Genomic DNA, 18,285 nt, shown 5'->3' with positions numbered 1-18,285 from the left:
AATTTTCTATTATATTTCAATAAAACCAGGAGATTCTACTTCTGGGTATTTAGCTGAAGAAATCTAAAACACTAATTTGAAAAAAATATATGCATTCCTATGTTTGCTTCAGCATTATTTAAAATAGCCAAGATGTGAAAGCAACCTAAGTGTCCATCGACAGACAAAGTGGTAAAAAGTGGTGTATATGTGTGTGTGTATACATGTACACACACGCACAATGGAATATTATATTCCATTATTATACTCTGACTACAAAAAAGAATGAAATCTTGCTATTTCCGCCAACATGAATGAACTACAGAGTATTATGTTAAATGAAATAAAACAGATGAAAAAAGATAAATTCCCTGGGATCTCCACTTATATGTGGAATCTAAAAATCAAAATAAACAAACAAAACAAACAAATTCATAGATATAGAGAACAAATTGATGACTGCCAAGTGGGAGGAGGGTTTGGGAATGGGTGAAAAAAAGTGAAGGGATTAGGAAGTTCATGTTGCTAGTTATTAAAACAGTCACAGGAATGTAAAGTACAGCATAAGGAATATTGTTATATTATAATAACTATGTATGATATCAGATGGGTATGAGACTTCTAAAGGTGATCACTTTGTAAAATAAATGTCTAATCACTATGCTGATTACCTGAAACTAAAATAATATTGTGTCAACCATAAGGGAAAAATAAATTTTTTAAAAGGAATAATAATCATAGGGTTGCTATGAGGATTGAATTAAAGAAGAAAATCCAGCACGCTGCTTGGCATATTATAAAAACTCAATAAATATTAACTATAATTTTTATTGCAAAAAAAATTTTTGCAATAATTTTGCTTTTCTTTGATTCACCATTGCTTTTCTTTGATGTACTATTACCTTTTGCTTCATTTGAATGGCACGATATGTGTGAATTACCCAGCACTGTACCTAACAGTTAGTGGCTCTCAAAATCATAGTGAAGGTGTTTGGGGTCTTTATATATACAATTACTTCTTAATTGATTATACAGGTGGCAATTTTCAACTTACAAAAGCCTTTCATTCTGCTCTATCTCTACAAATCTAGAGTCTAAAATATAAAAAATATTGAGTCGCTGAAATTAGAAACTACCTGGCCCTTAATCTTTCATTCCTACTTCTTGGTTACAGCATTTTTAGTGTCCGTATTCACGTATGAAAAAATGAATCTAAGAAATGTTTAGGGGTTATTTAAAAATATTCAACAAACCAATAACAAAATAACAAGAAATATTGCTCAATTAATCTTTCTTACTAATCTACTAGTAGACGGCTCCTGGTGATGAGAACTAATCCCTTTCTTTAAAAGCTGCTTAAATAACAAAAAGTGCCAAATTGCTTTTTTGCAGTAATAAAACTATCAAAAGAAAGGAATATGAAATAATAAAGGGTCAGTCATTCTACATTAGGGTTAAAATAAGCATTAGTGAGTAAGATAAAGATGCAAAGAAAAGTTTAACCTTACAATTAGAGAAAATGATTTTGACAAGAAAGTCAACCAGACAAGGCTGTTATTTGCTTAATGATGTGGTAACAGTCACCAGGTACTTTTATGGAAATGTAGCTGTATTATTTATGGACAGGAGAGTAAGGGTCCTATATATTAGAAGATGGAGCAGAGAGGTTCTTTGCGACCTTTTTGTTTGTATGCTACTAATGACTTGGTCGAACTCAATAAATTAAAAAAGTATAAAAAGACTCTAATAAAATTTTCTTTCTACCAAAATTTTGCTAATTTGATTTGCCTAGCAAAATAAAGCAAGCAAGCTATCTTGATCCCTTTACAGTCACCAAGTTTAAATACATTCTTTACTAATACTAAATCCATTTATACATTTTCATAATGGATTACTACAGATATCACAGACTACCTATAAACATGTTTACCTTGCATCAAAAGGAGCTGGAAAAGTAATATTCACTTACAAACTAGAATAAACTTCCAAATGTCTTAAATTATATATTAATTATAATTAATATATAATTATATATTAATTATACATATATATTACATATATATGTATAATTATATATGTAATATATAATTATACATATATAAATGTATAAATTACATTTATATATGTATAATTTATCTGATTTATAGAACTATGTTATATGTATTTGTTTATATATTTATATAGGACATAATAATTAGTCGAAGTCTAGAACTTTCTCCTAGCCATTTCTTTATCAGTAAGCCATCTTCTGTTGTTCATTTTCCACTGGCTTTAAGACTAACTTCTGGCTTTGTTCTTTCGAGATATACATTAGTTTCATAACCCAATCCAATCAGCTTCTGCTAGGTGACATTAAGAAACAAGGGTGAGAACAGGATGCACTAAGATTGATGCCAGGTTTAGAGGATGGAATTAGAAGCAAGAACAATGCCAAGGTAAATTAAGCCATCTTTTACTTACAGCTGACACGTGCTGCAAGAGACACATGACATCAATCATGTCTGCGAGGATAAGGAGTCTGGTAACTGCAGCCAACAAGGCACGGGCGGCTTGAACCACAGCTTCCCTTTTTGGGAGATAACAAGGGTCATCCGCAAATCTCTCAGCTGATATTTTCAGAGCTTCACCTGAAAAACACAACCCAAAATAAGTCGTATTTTAAGTTTCAGCTCTGCCTTTTGCAGCATTTATCATCCAGCCTAATTCCAAGTACATTCCATGACTAAGCATAATATTTAAATACTGTCAGTTGACACTAGGCCATCGTCTCTTAATAAACAATGCGGTTTTGAATTGACATTGGTTTTTTTTTTATAAAGCTCTGGCGTTAGAAGCATAATACCATTTTCCTGCAAGAAAACTGTGCTCAATTGACTAGCAACATCTAGTAAAATTGCTATCAGCTTCTGCATTTCTGAATCTCATTTCCTGTGAAAGGTTTCATTACTAAGACTTCAACTAGAAACAATCTCGTTTATAAAAATAAGGTAAATCTTCATTGAGTTACTTTCCAATTCAATGGATATTTGAAAGAGCTAGCCTTTAAGGTAATAAGACAGTAGTTCTCTGATAAAACTTTAACATAGGCAGATTAATCTTTAACTGTCAATATAATAAACTATGTCCTAAACTTAGCCACAGAAATAACATTTCATAATACACAGCTATTAGAGAAATTTGTCTACTGTTTTTAAAGTTTTTTCAATTAAAATACATTTTATTTTAAAAGTAACATGTACTCATTCATTTCTAAAAGTTCACAATTCAGAAGGGTATAAAAATGAAAAGTCCCTCTTTACCCCTTTCCAGTAACGTAATTGTTAAAGAATTACCACATCCACTATTTTTTTAGTTTTTCAATTTAAACTTATTTGTAATAAGAAAGCAATATGTGTTCATTAATTTTAAAATAGTTCACCATACTGAAGAGAATAGAGTGAAAATTTTTTAAGTCTCCATACTAATCCCAAATAACCATTAAGTTCTTGTATATCCACTCAGAAAATTTTCCATGAATATTTTATGTGCATGCATACATGTACACGCATGTACATTTATATGTATATATTTGTTTTATATGTATTTTACAAATATACTCACATATTCATATACATTTATATATGAATGTATTTTTATAGAGATATTTTACATCATAGGAAAACATAGATATTTTATATGTAATAAATGGGACATTGAAAATATGTAGATCCTTTTCTTAAATGGTATACTATAAAATCTCTCTACAATTTGCTCTTTTCACTTATCAATTTAATTTCTTTTCACATTAAGATGTGAAAGAGATGACTAGGACATAATTACAGCTTAGTAATTAACAGTGGGCTCTGAAGCCATTCTGCTTCAGTTTCTGGCTTACTACCTCTTTATGCCTCATTTTTCTCCTCTGTAAATGTAGCTAATAATAATAATACCCACAATTTTTATGAGAATTATGTAAGAGAAGTGCTCACAACTTCGTAAAGACTTGATTAGCTGAAATCGTCATTTTTTTAATGCTTGACTAAACTTACATTTTATTGATATACTGTAACTTATATTACTAGACCTCTATTGAAAACACAAATCATTTCCAACATTTTCCTATTTAAACAATACTGCAAAAAACACTCGTGACACAAATCTTTGCACACATGAGAAAATTTAGCTGTAGGATAAACTTATAAAAGTTGAATTGCTGAGTCAAGGTGCAAATGAATTTATAGCCAAAAAATTCTCCAAAACACAACCATCTCACCAACATATGAAAAGGTTTATTTTATTTACTTTAATCCATAATGGAGAAAACCTATGAAGAGGGTATGAGACTATCTCAGTTAAAATATCACTTTTAGTTCTCTTAAGCAATATCAGGTTAGGAACTGAGATTCTTAAGTCAGACACTTCTGAGATCAAATTCTAACCCATCATTTGTAGTTCTGAGACTTAGACACTTAAATACTTTCAGTGTTCTCATCTATAGAAAAGGGATAAAAATATTACTTATCTCACAGTGTTTCTAGGATGTTTAAATAAGATATAGTTCATAGTATATGTTTAGCACAGTATATGAAAATGTAAAGCACTCAAGAAGCATTAGCTGTTATTTTCCCAGAAAATTTCTAGTAAAGATGGTAAATTTTTAAGACCAGTAAATGGTGATTTTTATGTGTTTCTCTGCAAGTCAGAATTGATGATAGGAGACTAAAAACTTAAAGTGATCTCCAAAATTTAGAAAGCAGATAAGTTTCCACCAAAAGATTATCTTTTTTGTTGTTATTCTGAATAGGAAAGTTACAATATCCTATATAGAACACTATCTTTGACTTCTTATACTAAAACTGAATACACATTAAAAAAAAAGAATTATGTGTTCTTAACTAAAAACGTTGACATGTTCAACAACTGGCTGATGAGCCATATTCAGAAAAAGATTATTTAAACTTGGAACAACTTTACAATTTTATCTCCATTAAGGGAATATAAAGAGTCAACCAAGTAGCACTGTTGAGAGAAAAAAAGTTGATCTTTGTATGCATTAATATTCAACAAGTTAAATTCCTATTACTGGACTTGTTCCCCTCCCTCCTCTGAAATTCTCCCAACCCTTTTCAACTGATTTCAGTTCATACTTCTGGTCCCAATGTAAACATTGCTTCTAGGAAGCCTTAGACCCCCATTACTAAAGTAGGTCTTACAGTCCTATCATAACTTTCATCATCATTAATTGTAATGCTTGTATCAAAGCATGTCTTTTCTTCTAAATCATAACAGAGTAAGAGCTGCATTGGTCTTGGTCACTAGAGTATTCCCAGGGTCTAGAATAGTGCCTATTCTATTGCCTGTATTAATACATTGAATGTGTGTTGCTGAATGAATATGTGAGTGAATATTATCCAACTGCCCTTTGATGAACACTTGTTGTTTCCTATAAACACAGCTCTACCTTAGGCATCTGGGATATAGAGGTCAATATGAAGCAATTTTGCAGCACAAGAAGTTAACAAATGAGAGCCAATGAACACTGTGGTGTGATCAAAGCTGGGCTCATAGAAAGGCATAGAGAAGGACCTAACTCTGCCTGAGGTGTCAGAGGACACATAGAGGAATGTTCTAGGTAAGAGCAACATGTTCCAGCTAATGACAAAAATAGCTGGTGTATGGAATTTAGCCAGTTCACTGTCAAAGTGACTTGTGTCAGGAGAAAAATGGCTACTTTCCTAATTCACTTGGAAAAAAAGGTGCAACAAATTTCTTTTCTGTTTAGAATATAACATCCATGTTTATATAAGTTCTACATATGAGAGTCTATTTTTTTTAATGTCATCCCCATATTTCTTATAATGCTTCTACTTTAAAGTTTAATAATGATTAGGAATTTCACTTTTAAAATGCATACAAATAAAAAACTACATTTATCTTCAAAAGATTCCGCTCCATACATAAAAGCAATTTACTAAAGTCCTTGAAAATAGCACAAGAACCAGTTTTGAAAAGTTTCCTTCTACTGAATTCATTTTATCTTTTTCCTATCAAATATGCTTTTTTTAATCTTCAGAAAATCAGTTATGAAATGCCTCCTTGAATAAGGTAAGAAGGTATATATTCTACAAAAATTTATATAGGTACATCTTGTACATATGTAAGTGTAATATATGAAAAATTCTGAATATAAAAAATTTTCTCTATAAAAACTTTATATGAATAAACTCTGGAAGTAAAAATGAAAAATTCTTGACCAAGTAGACAAAATATTCTTCATTTTATAAAAGATACCTACATGGTTCTTTTAAATAACAAGTTCCTTTGCTATATTTAAAAACACTTCACTTCCTAAAAGTGATTATATTGGTTATAAACTTGAAAATCAAAGAAAATACTGTATAAACAAAACATCCAGAGGAGAAAGGGGAACAATCAAAATGAAAAGGTTCAAGAAACAAAAATTAAATTTCCACTAACTTTTATAATTAACATTAAATTTATGATTCAATTGCGATTTCTCATATATACCTCTGGCCACCCTTCTTTGTGTGTTTTAATAGACCATACACATGTAAATGCACTAGTATGTATTAATTGATTCAATATATAATAGCATGTACTGGTAAAAGGGGGTTCTCAGGCTAAGACTCAGAACTGAGGGTTTGGTTTTATTTATTTTAAATTGGGAAACAGCCATTTTTAATTTGAAAGCTCCTAAGAGATAGAAGCTTGAAATTTAACTTTAGAGCCAATTGTTTTTTGTTTGTTTTTGGGTTTTTTGTGTTTTTTTTTTGTTTTGTTTTGTTTTGTTTTGTTTTGTTTTGTTTTGTTTTTTTGCAGGGTAGAGGGTAGGATGAACTCAACTAAGTCCTAAATGTAGAAAGAGAAGAGGGGTACAGGCAGGCACTCCTTTAAATGTTTGAGGCAGTTTGACTACATAGAGCAAAAATATTTTGTATAATAAAAAAAAAAATCTCATGGTAGAGGGACGAGTCAAAAGCCAGCTGCTGCTGTGTAGACTCAGGCTTGCAAGTTATAAGGATATCAGAAGAACCTACGGATTCAGAATGCAGGTGCATATGTTTGTCATTGTAAACTATGGGCTGTGTTTTATTTCCCTCTCATTATCTTCAAACTCTCAGCAAAGTCTGATTAAAAATTATAATTTGATTCCAGCCAAAGCAAAGTAACAAAGACCAGATTTCTTTCCTACCCGAAACAACCAAAAATGAATAAACTACATTTTTAAAAAATGGTTATAAGGGCATTGAACATCAAGCAATAAAGGACAGTAATCCCTGAGAAGTGAAAAATAATTGGGAGAAACCTTTGATAGCCCCACCTTACTACCTTGAAAAACTTTCCAGGTCACGCACAGGAAGGAGAAACTAAAACATAGTCTGGCAAACTTTCTGAGCTGAAGAGACAAAGCTGAAAATCCAGGGAGATTGTGGCATCTCAAGTACACACAACAGAGAGTAAGAAAGAAGAAAACTACACAGAGAGAGAACTCAAGATCTGCAGAGGCTGTCACCTGAGTATTCAGTTAAATACTGGTCAACACATACATAGGAAGAAACTAACCAAGGCTAAGGAAAGAACTATCCAAAAGAATTTGAAGTAACAGTACTTGGCACTCATACAGAGCTAGGAATAGTACTTGTTCCCAGACCAGAATAGAAAACTACATGATGCTTGGGACTCTTGATAGAGTACATAATTATGTAATTTTACTAAATATGTAAACTTATTAAATAAGAGTATTAAAAAAATCTGTTATTTCTTTAAAAACTACTTTGAAAGCTGAAGGAAATTAAAGAAGACCCCCACACACCAAAAAAAGATGAAATGATATCACATGTTCACAGAGGATAAAACTGAATATTCTTAAGACAGCAATACTTCTCAAGATGATCTACAGATCAACCTAAGGTCTAAGCACAATCCTTATCAAAATTTTGCTGGTTCTTTTGAAGAAATTGACAAGTTGGACCTAAAATTCATATGGAAATGCAAAGGACTTGAGAAAGCCAAAAGAATCTTGAAAAAAGAAAGAGCAAAGTTGCAGGAATCACACTTCACAATTTCAAAACTTGCTAGAAAGCTATAGTCAAAAATAGAACTGATATCCCAAAATAAACCCTTACATTTATGGTCAATCAATTTTTAACAAAGGTGCCATGAAAATAGAGTGAGAAAGTAATAGTATTTTCAACAAATTGGATAGTTGCATGCAGAACAAGTAAATAAATAATAAAGTTGGACCTCCATCTCACACCATACACAAAAGTGAATTCAAGATGAATCGTAGACCTATGCCAGAGCTAAAACTATAAAACTCTCAGAGAAAATCATGGGCGTATAACTTCATGATGTTAGGTTGGGCAATAATATCTTATATATGCTACCAAATAAATTAAATTAAAATTTTGATATGTTAGACTTAATCAAAATTTAAAACCTTAGACTCCAAATAACCAAAGCAATTTTGAGCAAGAAAAACAAAGCTGGAGATATCATACTCCTAATTTCAATATGTATTATTAAGCCATAATAATCAAACTAGTATAGTACTGGTATAAAAACAGACATATAGACCAATGGAACAGAAAATAGAGCGCAGAAATAAACACATATATATGTAGTCAGTTGAACTTCAATAGAAGTGCTAGGAATACACAATGGGGAAAAGATAGTCTCTTTGATAAATGGGGATGGTGGGAAAATTGGATATCTGCATACAAAAGAATGAAATTGGACCCTTTTTCCACACTGTATACAACAATCAGCTCAAAATGGATTGAGTACTTAAATGTAAAACCTGAAACAATAAAATTCTTAAAGGAAAAATCTTCTCGACATTTGACTGGGCAATGGTTTATTATGGCACCAAAAACACAGGAAACAAGAGCAAAAGTAGATAAGTGAGATTACATCAAACTAGATTCCGCACAGCAAAGAAAACAATTAACAAAATGACAATGCAACCTATGGGATGGGGAGAATATTAGCAGACCATTTTTTTATAAGTTAACATCCAAAATATACAAAGAGCTTCTACAACTCAATATCAAAAATACAAGTAACCCAATTTTTAAAAATGGGCAAATCGACAGAGACTCATGGACATGGACAATACACTAGTAGTCACTGGAGGGTAGAAGGAAGGGAGAGGAGGTAAGTAGATGAGGTAAAAGAAGTCAAATATGTGGTGACAGAAATAAATATAACTATGGAAGGTGAACACACAATGTATATATGCCTTACTGTTAAAATGTGCAGCTGAAACTGGATTCTGTTAACCAATGTCACTATAAAAAAATATAATAATTAATTATTTTTAAAAAATGGACAAATGACCTAAATAAACATTTCTCCAAAGAAGACATACAAAAGGCCAACAAGTATATGAAAAAGTATTAGACATCACTAATCATCAGGGAAATGCAAACCAAAACCACAATGAGTTATTATCTCATACCCGTTAGGATGGCTGTTATCAAAAAATCAAAGGACAACAACTGTTGGTGAGAATGTAGAGAAAAGGAAAAACTTTTACACTATTGATGGAAATGTAAATTGGTACAGCCACTATGGAAAACAGAATGGAAAATCCTCAAGTAATTATAAATAGAATTACCATTTGATCTAACAATCTCATTTCTGATTATATATCCAAAGGAATTGAAATATGAATCTCAAAGATATATCTGCACTCCCATGTTCACTGCAGCATTATTCACAATAGCAAAGATGTAAAGCAATATAAACATGCATTGAAAAATAAGTGGATAAAGAAAACGTGCTATCACGTACAATGAAACATTATTCAACCTTAAGAAAGAAGAAAATCTTGCCATTTACAACAACTGGATGGAACTTGAGGGCATTATGCTAAGTGAAATAATCCAGACACAGAAAGACAAATACCACATAATCTCACTTTTATGTGGAACCTAAAATAGTCAAATTCATTAAAGCAGAGAATAAGATGGTGGTTGCCAAAGGTTTGGGGTAGGGTGCAAAATGGGAAGACATTGATCACAAGGTACAAACTTTCAGTTACACAAAAGAAAAAAGTTCTGGATATCTACTGTGCATCACAGGCCTATTATTAACAATACTATGATTACAATACTATTAATAGTTAAAATTTTGCTAAGAGGGTAGATCTTATGTTAATTGCTCTCACCACACAAAAGGTAAAAATAAATAAATAAATTAGGGGAAGTGAGGAAATATTTGGAGGTAACGGATAAGTTTATGGCATTGATCGTGATTAATTTCCCAGGTGTATTTCATCTCCAAACACGTCAAATTGTATACATTAAATATCACCATTTTTTGTATGTCAGTAACAACTCAATGCAGCAACTTAATTTTTTTTTTTTACATCTTTGGACTTTAACATCAAGAAAGTGAAAAGATAACCTACAGAATGGGAGAAAATTTTTGTAAATCATATATGATGAGCCATATCCAGAATCTATTTTAAAAATTCTTACAGCTCAATATTTAAAAGACAAATAACTCAACTTTTAAATGGAAATAGGATTTCTTCTCCAGAGAAGAAATATAAATAGCCAATAATCACATAAAAAGATTTTCTAACAAATATGTAATTTAAATTATTAAAATTTAGTTTAAAAGTACAAGGGTTTTGGTAAGGCCCTTTGTAGAGATTATTTTTTGACTGTTTAAAGATGTCACATTTTTTTAGTCAAAAGCAAGAGACTGAAAACTTACCTGTACAGGAGATAAAAGAAAAGAGAATGAATGTATATGTAAGTGTAATAGAAACTGTCACCATAATAACTATTATGTACAGTGAATAATTATTATAATGTAGTAAAAAAAAGTGGTAGTCACACTGCAACTATTTTCCATGAGGGGAATATCGAGATTATTAAAAGAGTTGGGGTTGGGGGAAGGATGTTGAAAACTCTTGTTAACACCACTACAAAACTCAAACCAGAATGCACCTCCCTCAGAAACCTCTGGGAACCCTATAAAGCTCACTATGTTGTCAAAACAAAAAAAAATGAGCTATTCAAATTGGTTTTCTTTTGCACAAAAATTAACAGCAGTTTTCATTGTCTTTTCATTTTATTTTGTCCACCAATGACAAATTTAGTCTAAGAAACAAGATGCTTAACACATAACAGATAAAATGATTTTGAAACTCCTTGGATTCTCAGTTCTTTTATCTAAAACAAGGTCAGAAAACAGACCAAATCCAGAATGCCCTGTTTATGTACAAACAACAAACTAAGAATAACTTTTACATTTTCAAATGGTTGAGAGGAAAAAAATTAAAAAGAAGAATATATCATGACTTGTAGAAATTATATGAAATTCAAATTTCAGTGTGCATAAATAAAGTTTTATTAGAATATAGGCATTTTTTGTTTGTTTGTTTCTATGGTTCATTTCTAAACATTTCTATGGCTGTTGTCCCACTTCAAGAACAGAGTTGAGTAGTTGCAACACACAGCATATGGTCCACAAAACCTAAAATAATTACTATCTGGCCCTTCACAGAAACTGTCTGCTAGCTCTTCACCTGAGATAAATGAACTAATATACATTTATAATCTTTTTTATAATCTCTTTTTTTGTTAAATACTCCACACATACACACACAAAAAATTCATATAACTAAAAAGTATCTCCATTTCGATATATATGAATGTAGCTCTAAAAAGCCAATTATTTTTCATAAAATCTTTATTTGGTTTTCATGTCTTAAATAAGCTAAATGTATGGACCTGGCCTGAAAATCCTAGCCAATCTAAAGACTGGTTTATCTCTTAAAAATATAAAATTTGACCCAGCATTCTTTTGGCTATAGTATTTATATATCTAATAATTTTAGCATCTCAGGAATTTTCCATATGCTTCAGTGAAATGGTTTCCTGAAGAAAGTTCAGCCAGCTTCAAATAATGCTCCCGGTATAATACCAAATAGAGTTATGAATTTTCTTCTCACATCCAAAGCCTAATAATAAAGAACTACAGGATCAACAGCCAGCAAACCTAGCTTGTTCACTAACTTTCCATGAAATCTCAAGCAAGTCATATACTTTTTTGATATCAATTTCCTTATTATGCAAATGCAAAGAATACAGAAACATGATAAAGAAAACAAATGAAAGCTAGTAGTGCCCAGAGAAAACTACTAGCTAAATGCAGAGTTCTTAAAATTCAAATGTGTCCTCACTACTATATTAATATTTTATATCTTTTTTGTGTGAAGATTTATCATGTCAAAATCAAAGCTATTCCCATGAAACCATTTCAAACAATTTTCTTAATTGTGGAGCTTCAGCAAACCTTCCTACCTTTGTCCATCTCGAAGCCCTTGCTATCAGCCACGCAATTTTAGGGGTTCAACTGCCCATAGCCAGTGGACTGTCAATAGTGACTCTCAATTCCAAATACCTCCCTCCAGGAGTGGTTGAAACTGATATTTACTGACCTACATTAATGCCACAGGCTAAGGCAAAAAGAAGAGGTCAAAATATTGGGGGTTTAGAGGGGTAGAAATAAAAACTTTTGTAATGTGGGAGGGAAAGCTGTTAATGTCTTCTTTGGATTATCATTATAGGCTGTGAATATTTGGTGAGGAAGATAAAACAGCAAATCTCACTGGGAATGCCTAGCATCAAAAAGTAAAGAAGAGCAAGAAGTAAATATCAACTTGTATAATGTGCTAGCACAGAGTAAAGGGTAAGTATAAATATTCAAGAATACAATCTAGCAATCAAGGATTCATTTAATGTTACAGGTCCATGCACATTTAAGTAAAATCATTCTTAATTTCATAGTTTTTTCTAGTTGTCAGTTGTTAGACCAGGGTTTGCCAAATCTGTGAGCTGATTTAGAATAATAATTGCAATTTTCATGCAGTACTATTTTTAAGTGGAGTCCTCATTAAAATTTTTTCTCTTATTTAACCCCATTTTCTTTAGTACTTATTCCCTTTCACTATCAGAAACTTCTCTATTCTGTGATACTAAATTTTCATTAATTTGGGGACACAAGTGTGTCCAAAAATAGTGTTGCTGTAAATAACATGCTCTTCAACTAACTTCACTAACTCCTTTACTAAATAGACCCCTCAGGCATTCAGATGTACTGGCTCCTAAAATCCTTTGTAACCAAACTTCTTAGTTTTATTTTTATTATAATATTTTATCACATGGAAAATTTAATTCATTTACCTAGATTTATGCATACTCACTGCTATAACATCACTGATATTTCAAAGTTAATCCAGCCTCTCTTACTATTCTTTTCTTAGAAATGAGTTAGTAAGCTCTGATTCTGTAAGAATACCTTGGGTGACCAGTTAAATCTGATCATTTTACAATTCTCTTAAAATATTACCATTAATTAACTCGGAGAGTCTCTAACCCAAAGCTTCTCACACTGATATGGGAAAAACAATGTTAAAAGACATACTCTCTACTTATTAGCTATATTTGAGGAATGATATTTGAAAATATAGGAAAGAAAATAACCCACTGGAATCAAATTCTCTAGTCATCACATACACAAGGGATTGGAGGAGAGATATACCAAAAGGAGAAAGGAATTTTCTTTCACATCCAAGAAAATGGTTATAATAAACTATATTGCAAGAGTAAATGATCAGTCATCTTCAGAAACCAAATGGATCCCTGGCTTCAGATAGTGGCTAATCTTGACTACATATTGCTTTAAAGTAGCATGTCTAAAGGAGGAATTGAATCAACCATAAAAAAAAAAAAAATGATAAAAATTGGTCATATTTACCCAAACACTTTTATTATATAAAAGCTTTATATAATAAACTTTAAATACTATAAATCTTACCTATTGGTAAAATTATCTATGTAGAAATAATAGATTAATCTGATGATTTTAACTTTATATCATTAAACATTCAGTTTATACTACATACTTCCTTTATACTATTTCCATGTTCGCTAAGCCATCTTCTGGTTATCATTTATGTTCCTAATATTGATCTGTCTACAATGAGAAAACATACTGATTGAGTGGTGTGTTTTGTTCTGCATAATAACTTTATTATTCATTATAAATTAAAAATCAGTTCTGATTTGACATCTTAAGCCTCATGATCTTAGTTAATATGAGTATGCTCCTAAAATACAAATCTTGTCTTGTCATATGTATCTGACAGAAATCATAGTTTCAAATAACAGAACTCACTGTAATAATTTAAAGGGAAAGGAATTTGTTCTGTATTATTATGTTATTTACAGTTTCCACGAGGCCCAGAAAAGCCAGGATTGAATATTAAGCCAGAATGTAAAAGTAAAGAGCCGTTTATTTTTTTCTGGAAAACTGCCCTGAAAACTGCCTTCAGAGGTTTCATGCTTTTTAACAATTAAACCTAACCTGCTAAACTATATTCATAATAGCATTCAACTGCTTAAGAACTTATAGTTATTTCCTAATCCCTAAAATATCAAATAATAATCTTTTTTTCCAACGTGAGTTCAACTCTGAATCAGCAAGCCCTAAATTATTTATTCACTTAATCCATTTTCTGCCAAGTAAACTTTACCATATTCCTGTTAACACTATTAATTTACCTTTGTTCAGACCACTCCGTCAACTGAGAAGTCCACCGAGTCCAGCAGTTCTTTTAAAATGGCACCCTGAGCACTCTTATTTAACCAAGTCTTTCCCAAATCTCACTGAGATGGGAATAGAAAAGCACACAAAAAAAGAATAAAACAATAACAAAATTGTTAAGGGGAGTCAACAGCAGCTGAGAGCCTCCTGGAAGATGAAAAGCTGATGGAAGGGTGTTGACAGATAAAAACAAGAGCAGAGAACTACAGTCTAGAACAAGCCGAGTCTGCAGAGGATGTTGGAGACATTCTGCCCATTGGAATCCAAAGAGGCCAGGTTTGGAGATACGATACGGGGCAGAACTGAGCAGGGGTCTGAAAACCAGGGTGATCAACTGATTTCCTATACATGATATGTCGTGACCCCTGTCCCTTTCTCTATTACTGTTTGCAAAGCAGCAGGCAGCTCAGGACTTAACCCCCAAATCATAAAAAAGGTTTGTTTGGTTTTTTTTAATCCAAAGAAGCTGAGGAAATCATTTGGAGAGAATAAGGCACCTAGTATGTTACTGGACTCCAAAGTAAAGCCTTCCTTATTCTGACAGAGAGAGAAAGAGAGAGGTTTGCAGCTGTTTTATGGCAAGAAAGCGGGATAATGCCAAAAAAAAAAAATGTGTAGGATAAAGGAAATGATGTGCCTGACCCAGAGATGTCTGCAGATGATAATCAAGTTGATATATCATTGTAAGAAAAAGTTGCAGAAAAAATGTGGGGGAAAAAAAAAGGAGGACTCCATGAAACAACTATGAAGATGAAAAGAATGACTAAACTTTAGAACATGGTAAACAGATTCAGAATATCTAGAAAAGCAAACATATATATGTGTATATATACATATATACATACATACATATATACACATGCATATATATGTATGTATATAGTTTGTATGTATATATATAGTTATATATATATATGTGTGTGTGTGTATATATATATATAGTTTGTCCTTCTACAAGAAATGCTTATACTTGGTTCTTTTTCTGTCCAGATCACATACCTACAAACTGTTAAAAAACAAAGCAATTTTATCTCTAGCTCTGAGAATTATTTCTTGCTGTGCTTTTTCCCTTTCCTTGAATGAATTGATTCTATCCTTGCCCCATCACTTTCTGTACACCAACTATTAATAACTTCATGATAATCACATATATCTGAAAGATATAAGAGAGTAGTATATCTTTTAATCATAATGTTCTCCTCGTGACACACAAACCAGAAGTCTTTTTCAAGAGAAATAAAAATTATTGATAGTTATCTAGCACTTAGAAAACTCAGAAATAAGCAGTTATAAAGGTATGTAAAATGTTGCATTTCTATGTAATAAGTTTTATGCTTAACTGCTCAAGAAAGGCACCTAAGTAATAAAATATTACATGGAGAAATCATTAGAGTTTAGTGACTTCCATTCTTTAAGACTTATTAAGTATATGGTGGTCTTCAAACAAATCCATTAGAGCACATAGCAGACTTTGTGGTCAAGTTTATGAAAGAATCTCCCAAACATTCAAAACTGCAGTATGCCTGGAAGTTACTCCTTAACAGGAAGAGTAGCTACTAGCCAATGACTAACTGATCCTGAGACACAAAAGGTTAGTTCCCTCGCATTAAGGGAAGACAATTTAGTGCTATTCATTCTCCAGAGACCCATATGGGATCAGGCAGAGACAGACTTAACTCAGCACTGTCCAACAGAAAACTCTTAGCCATATATATAATTTGAGATATTTTGGTAGCCACTGTTTAAAGTACTAGGAAACATTTTTAAAAAGTAAAGAGTAAAAAAAAAAATTAAGCATTAAAAATTCAAAAAGAAATAAATAAAAGGAATTTTTAAATTATATTTTGTTCCAAGTTCTCCAAGATTCAATTTCCTTACTTTAAAAACAGGAGAGTAACAACATAAACTGCACAGGTTGATTATGAAGGTCGAATGTGATAACTCATACAATTACTTAACTTTTTATTAAATAATATTGAGAACTTAACAAATGTTAACTATTCTTTTAAGAATATATATTTTGTTTTAACAATATATTCAAAATATATCATTTCGTTAAGTAATCAATATAAAAATTATTGAGATATTTTATATTTGTTCATACTCTTTGAAATTCATTATGTATTTTATGCTTACAAAACATTTCAATTAAGATGCTAAATTTTCATCAGAAATACTTTAGATTTCATAAAATTTACAGTTGAAAAAGTAAATTCACATACTCATATGTTAAAGTTTTCTAATAACTGAACCAAAACAAAGATTTAGAGAAAGTAGCCAAAGAGATAAAGGGAGAAAATCAGTACTGTGTGGTGCTCCATTATTCCAGGAAACAGAGCATTCTAGAAAGAAAATAATCAACTGTCAAATGCTCAGAGTTTAAGTCAAATGATGCTAGAGCTATAAAAGTCTGTAAAGGGTTTGTGAAAGGTATCGAGTTCAGTCTGTTCAAGATAACTGTAACGTAATGTCAAAATGGATATAGCAATTTGTTAACATGCATTATATCTTATTTCTGTCTTTGAGTTATTCATCAAAGTAATCTAACCAACTAGAAAATAATTAGAGCAGTAGCACTGACCACGATATCACTTCTCACTGGGGAAGATGGAAGTAGAATTTCAACTACTGTGCTGAGCATCAAACATTCCCAAGAATGACTATTACTTGTAGGAGTAAATTTAGCATGATTATCTATGTGTTAATATAAAAAAATGATTGAAAAACACTCAGTTTGGTAGTGGAGTTTAAATAATAACTAAAAGTTGTCAACAAAATAGTTATAATTAAAGTCCTGAGAATGAAAAAGCTCCCCAAGGAGAGAAGAGAGGACAGAGAAGACCAAGATTAAGGCTTAAGAAAAAGTATAGGACAAATGGGTACTAGATTTATTGGGGTGATCACTTTATTAGTTACATGTCTAATCCCTCTGTTGTATGCCTGAAATGAATATAATATTGTATGCCAACTATAATTGAAAAGTAAAAAATGTTTTTTAAAGGCTGCAACAAGAGACAAAAAACTCCACTTCTGGATATTTATCTGAAGAAACCCAAAACACTAATTCGAAAAGACATATTCATCCGTATGTTCATTGCAGCCCTGTTTACGGTAACCAAGATATGAAAGTAATCTAAATGTTCATTAATAGATGAATGGATAGAGAAGATAGCAGTACATATATGCAGTGGAGTGTTACTCAGATTATATATATATTAAATCTTGCCATCTGCAATAACATGGATGGACCTGGAGTGTATTATGCTGAGTGAAATAAGTCAGACAGAGAAAGATAAATACCATATGACTCCACTTACATGTGGAATCTAAAAAACAAAACAAACAAAGCAGAGACAAATTCATAAATACAGAGAACATTTTGATGGTTGCCAGATGGGAAGGCGTTAGGAGGAATGGATAAAAAGGGGGAAGGGATTAAGAAATACAAAATGGTACTTACAAAATAGTCCTAGAGATATAAAGTATCGCATAAGGAAAAAGTCACTATATTGTAATGGCTATGTGTGGTGTCAGATGGGAACTGGTTTTATTGGGTTCATCACTTCATGAGTTGTGTGGAGGTCTAGTCACTATTTATATACCCGAAACTAGTATAGGTCAATTGTAATTGAAAAATAAAAATGATTTTAAAAAAGGAAAAAAACATAGGAGACGAGAGTA

The 18,285-nt window shown here is 31.6% G+C and overlaps 1 protein-coding gene across 3 annotated transcripts in view; it reads right to left on the bottom strand.

Annotated features, from left to right (window-relative positions):
* The window catches only part of CTNNA3 (catenin alpha 3), a 1,366,626-nt gene that overhangs the window by 1,270,008 nt on the left and 78,333 nt on the right, over positions 1-18,285 (bottom strand). For all 3 annotated transcript variants that reach the window (XM_036222548.1, XM_036222546.1, XM_036222547.1), the window contains exon 4: positions 2,440-2,606. In XM_036222548.1, the coding sequence (XP_036078441.1) occupies positions 2,440-2,606 (167 nt within the window). The remainder of the gene's footprint in view (positions 1-2,439; positions 2,607-18,285) is intronic.

The sequence above is a fragment of the Rousettus aegyptiacus genome, unplaced genomic scaffold, assembly GCF_014176215.1.
Source record: "Rousettus aegyptiacus isolate mRouAeg1 unplaced genomic scaffold, mRouAeg1.p scaffold_m13_p_6, whole genome shotgun sequence".
NCBI classification, from domain to species: domain Eukaryota; kingdom Metazoa; phylum Chordata; class Mammalia; order Chiroptera; family Pteropodidae; genus Rousettus; species Rousettus aegyptiacus.
The sequence above is the reverse complement of the archived record's forward strand: the minus strand, read 5'-3'. Positions and strand labels throughout refer to the sequence as shown.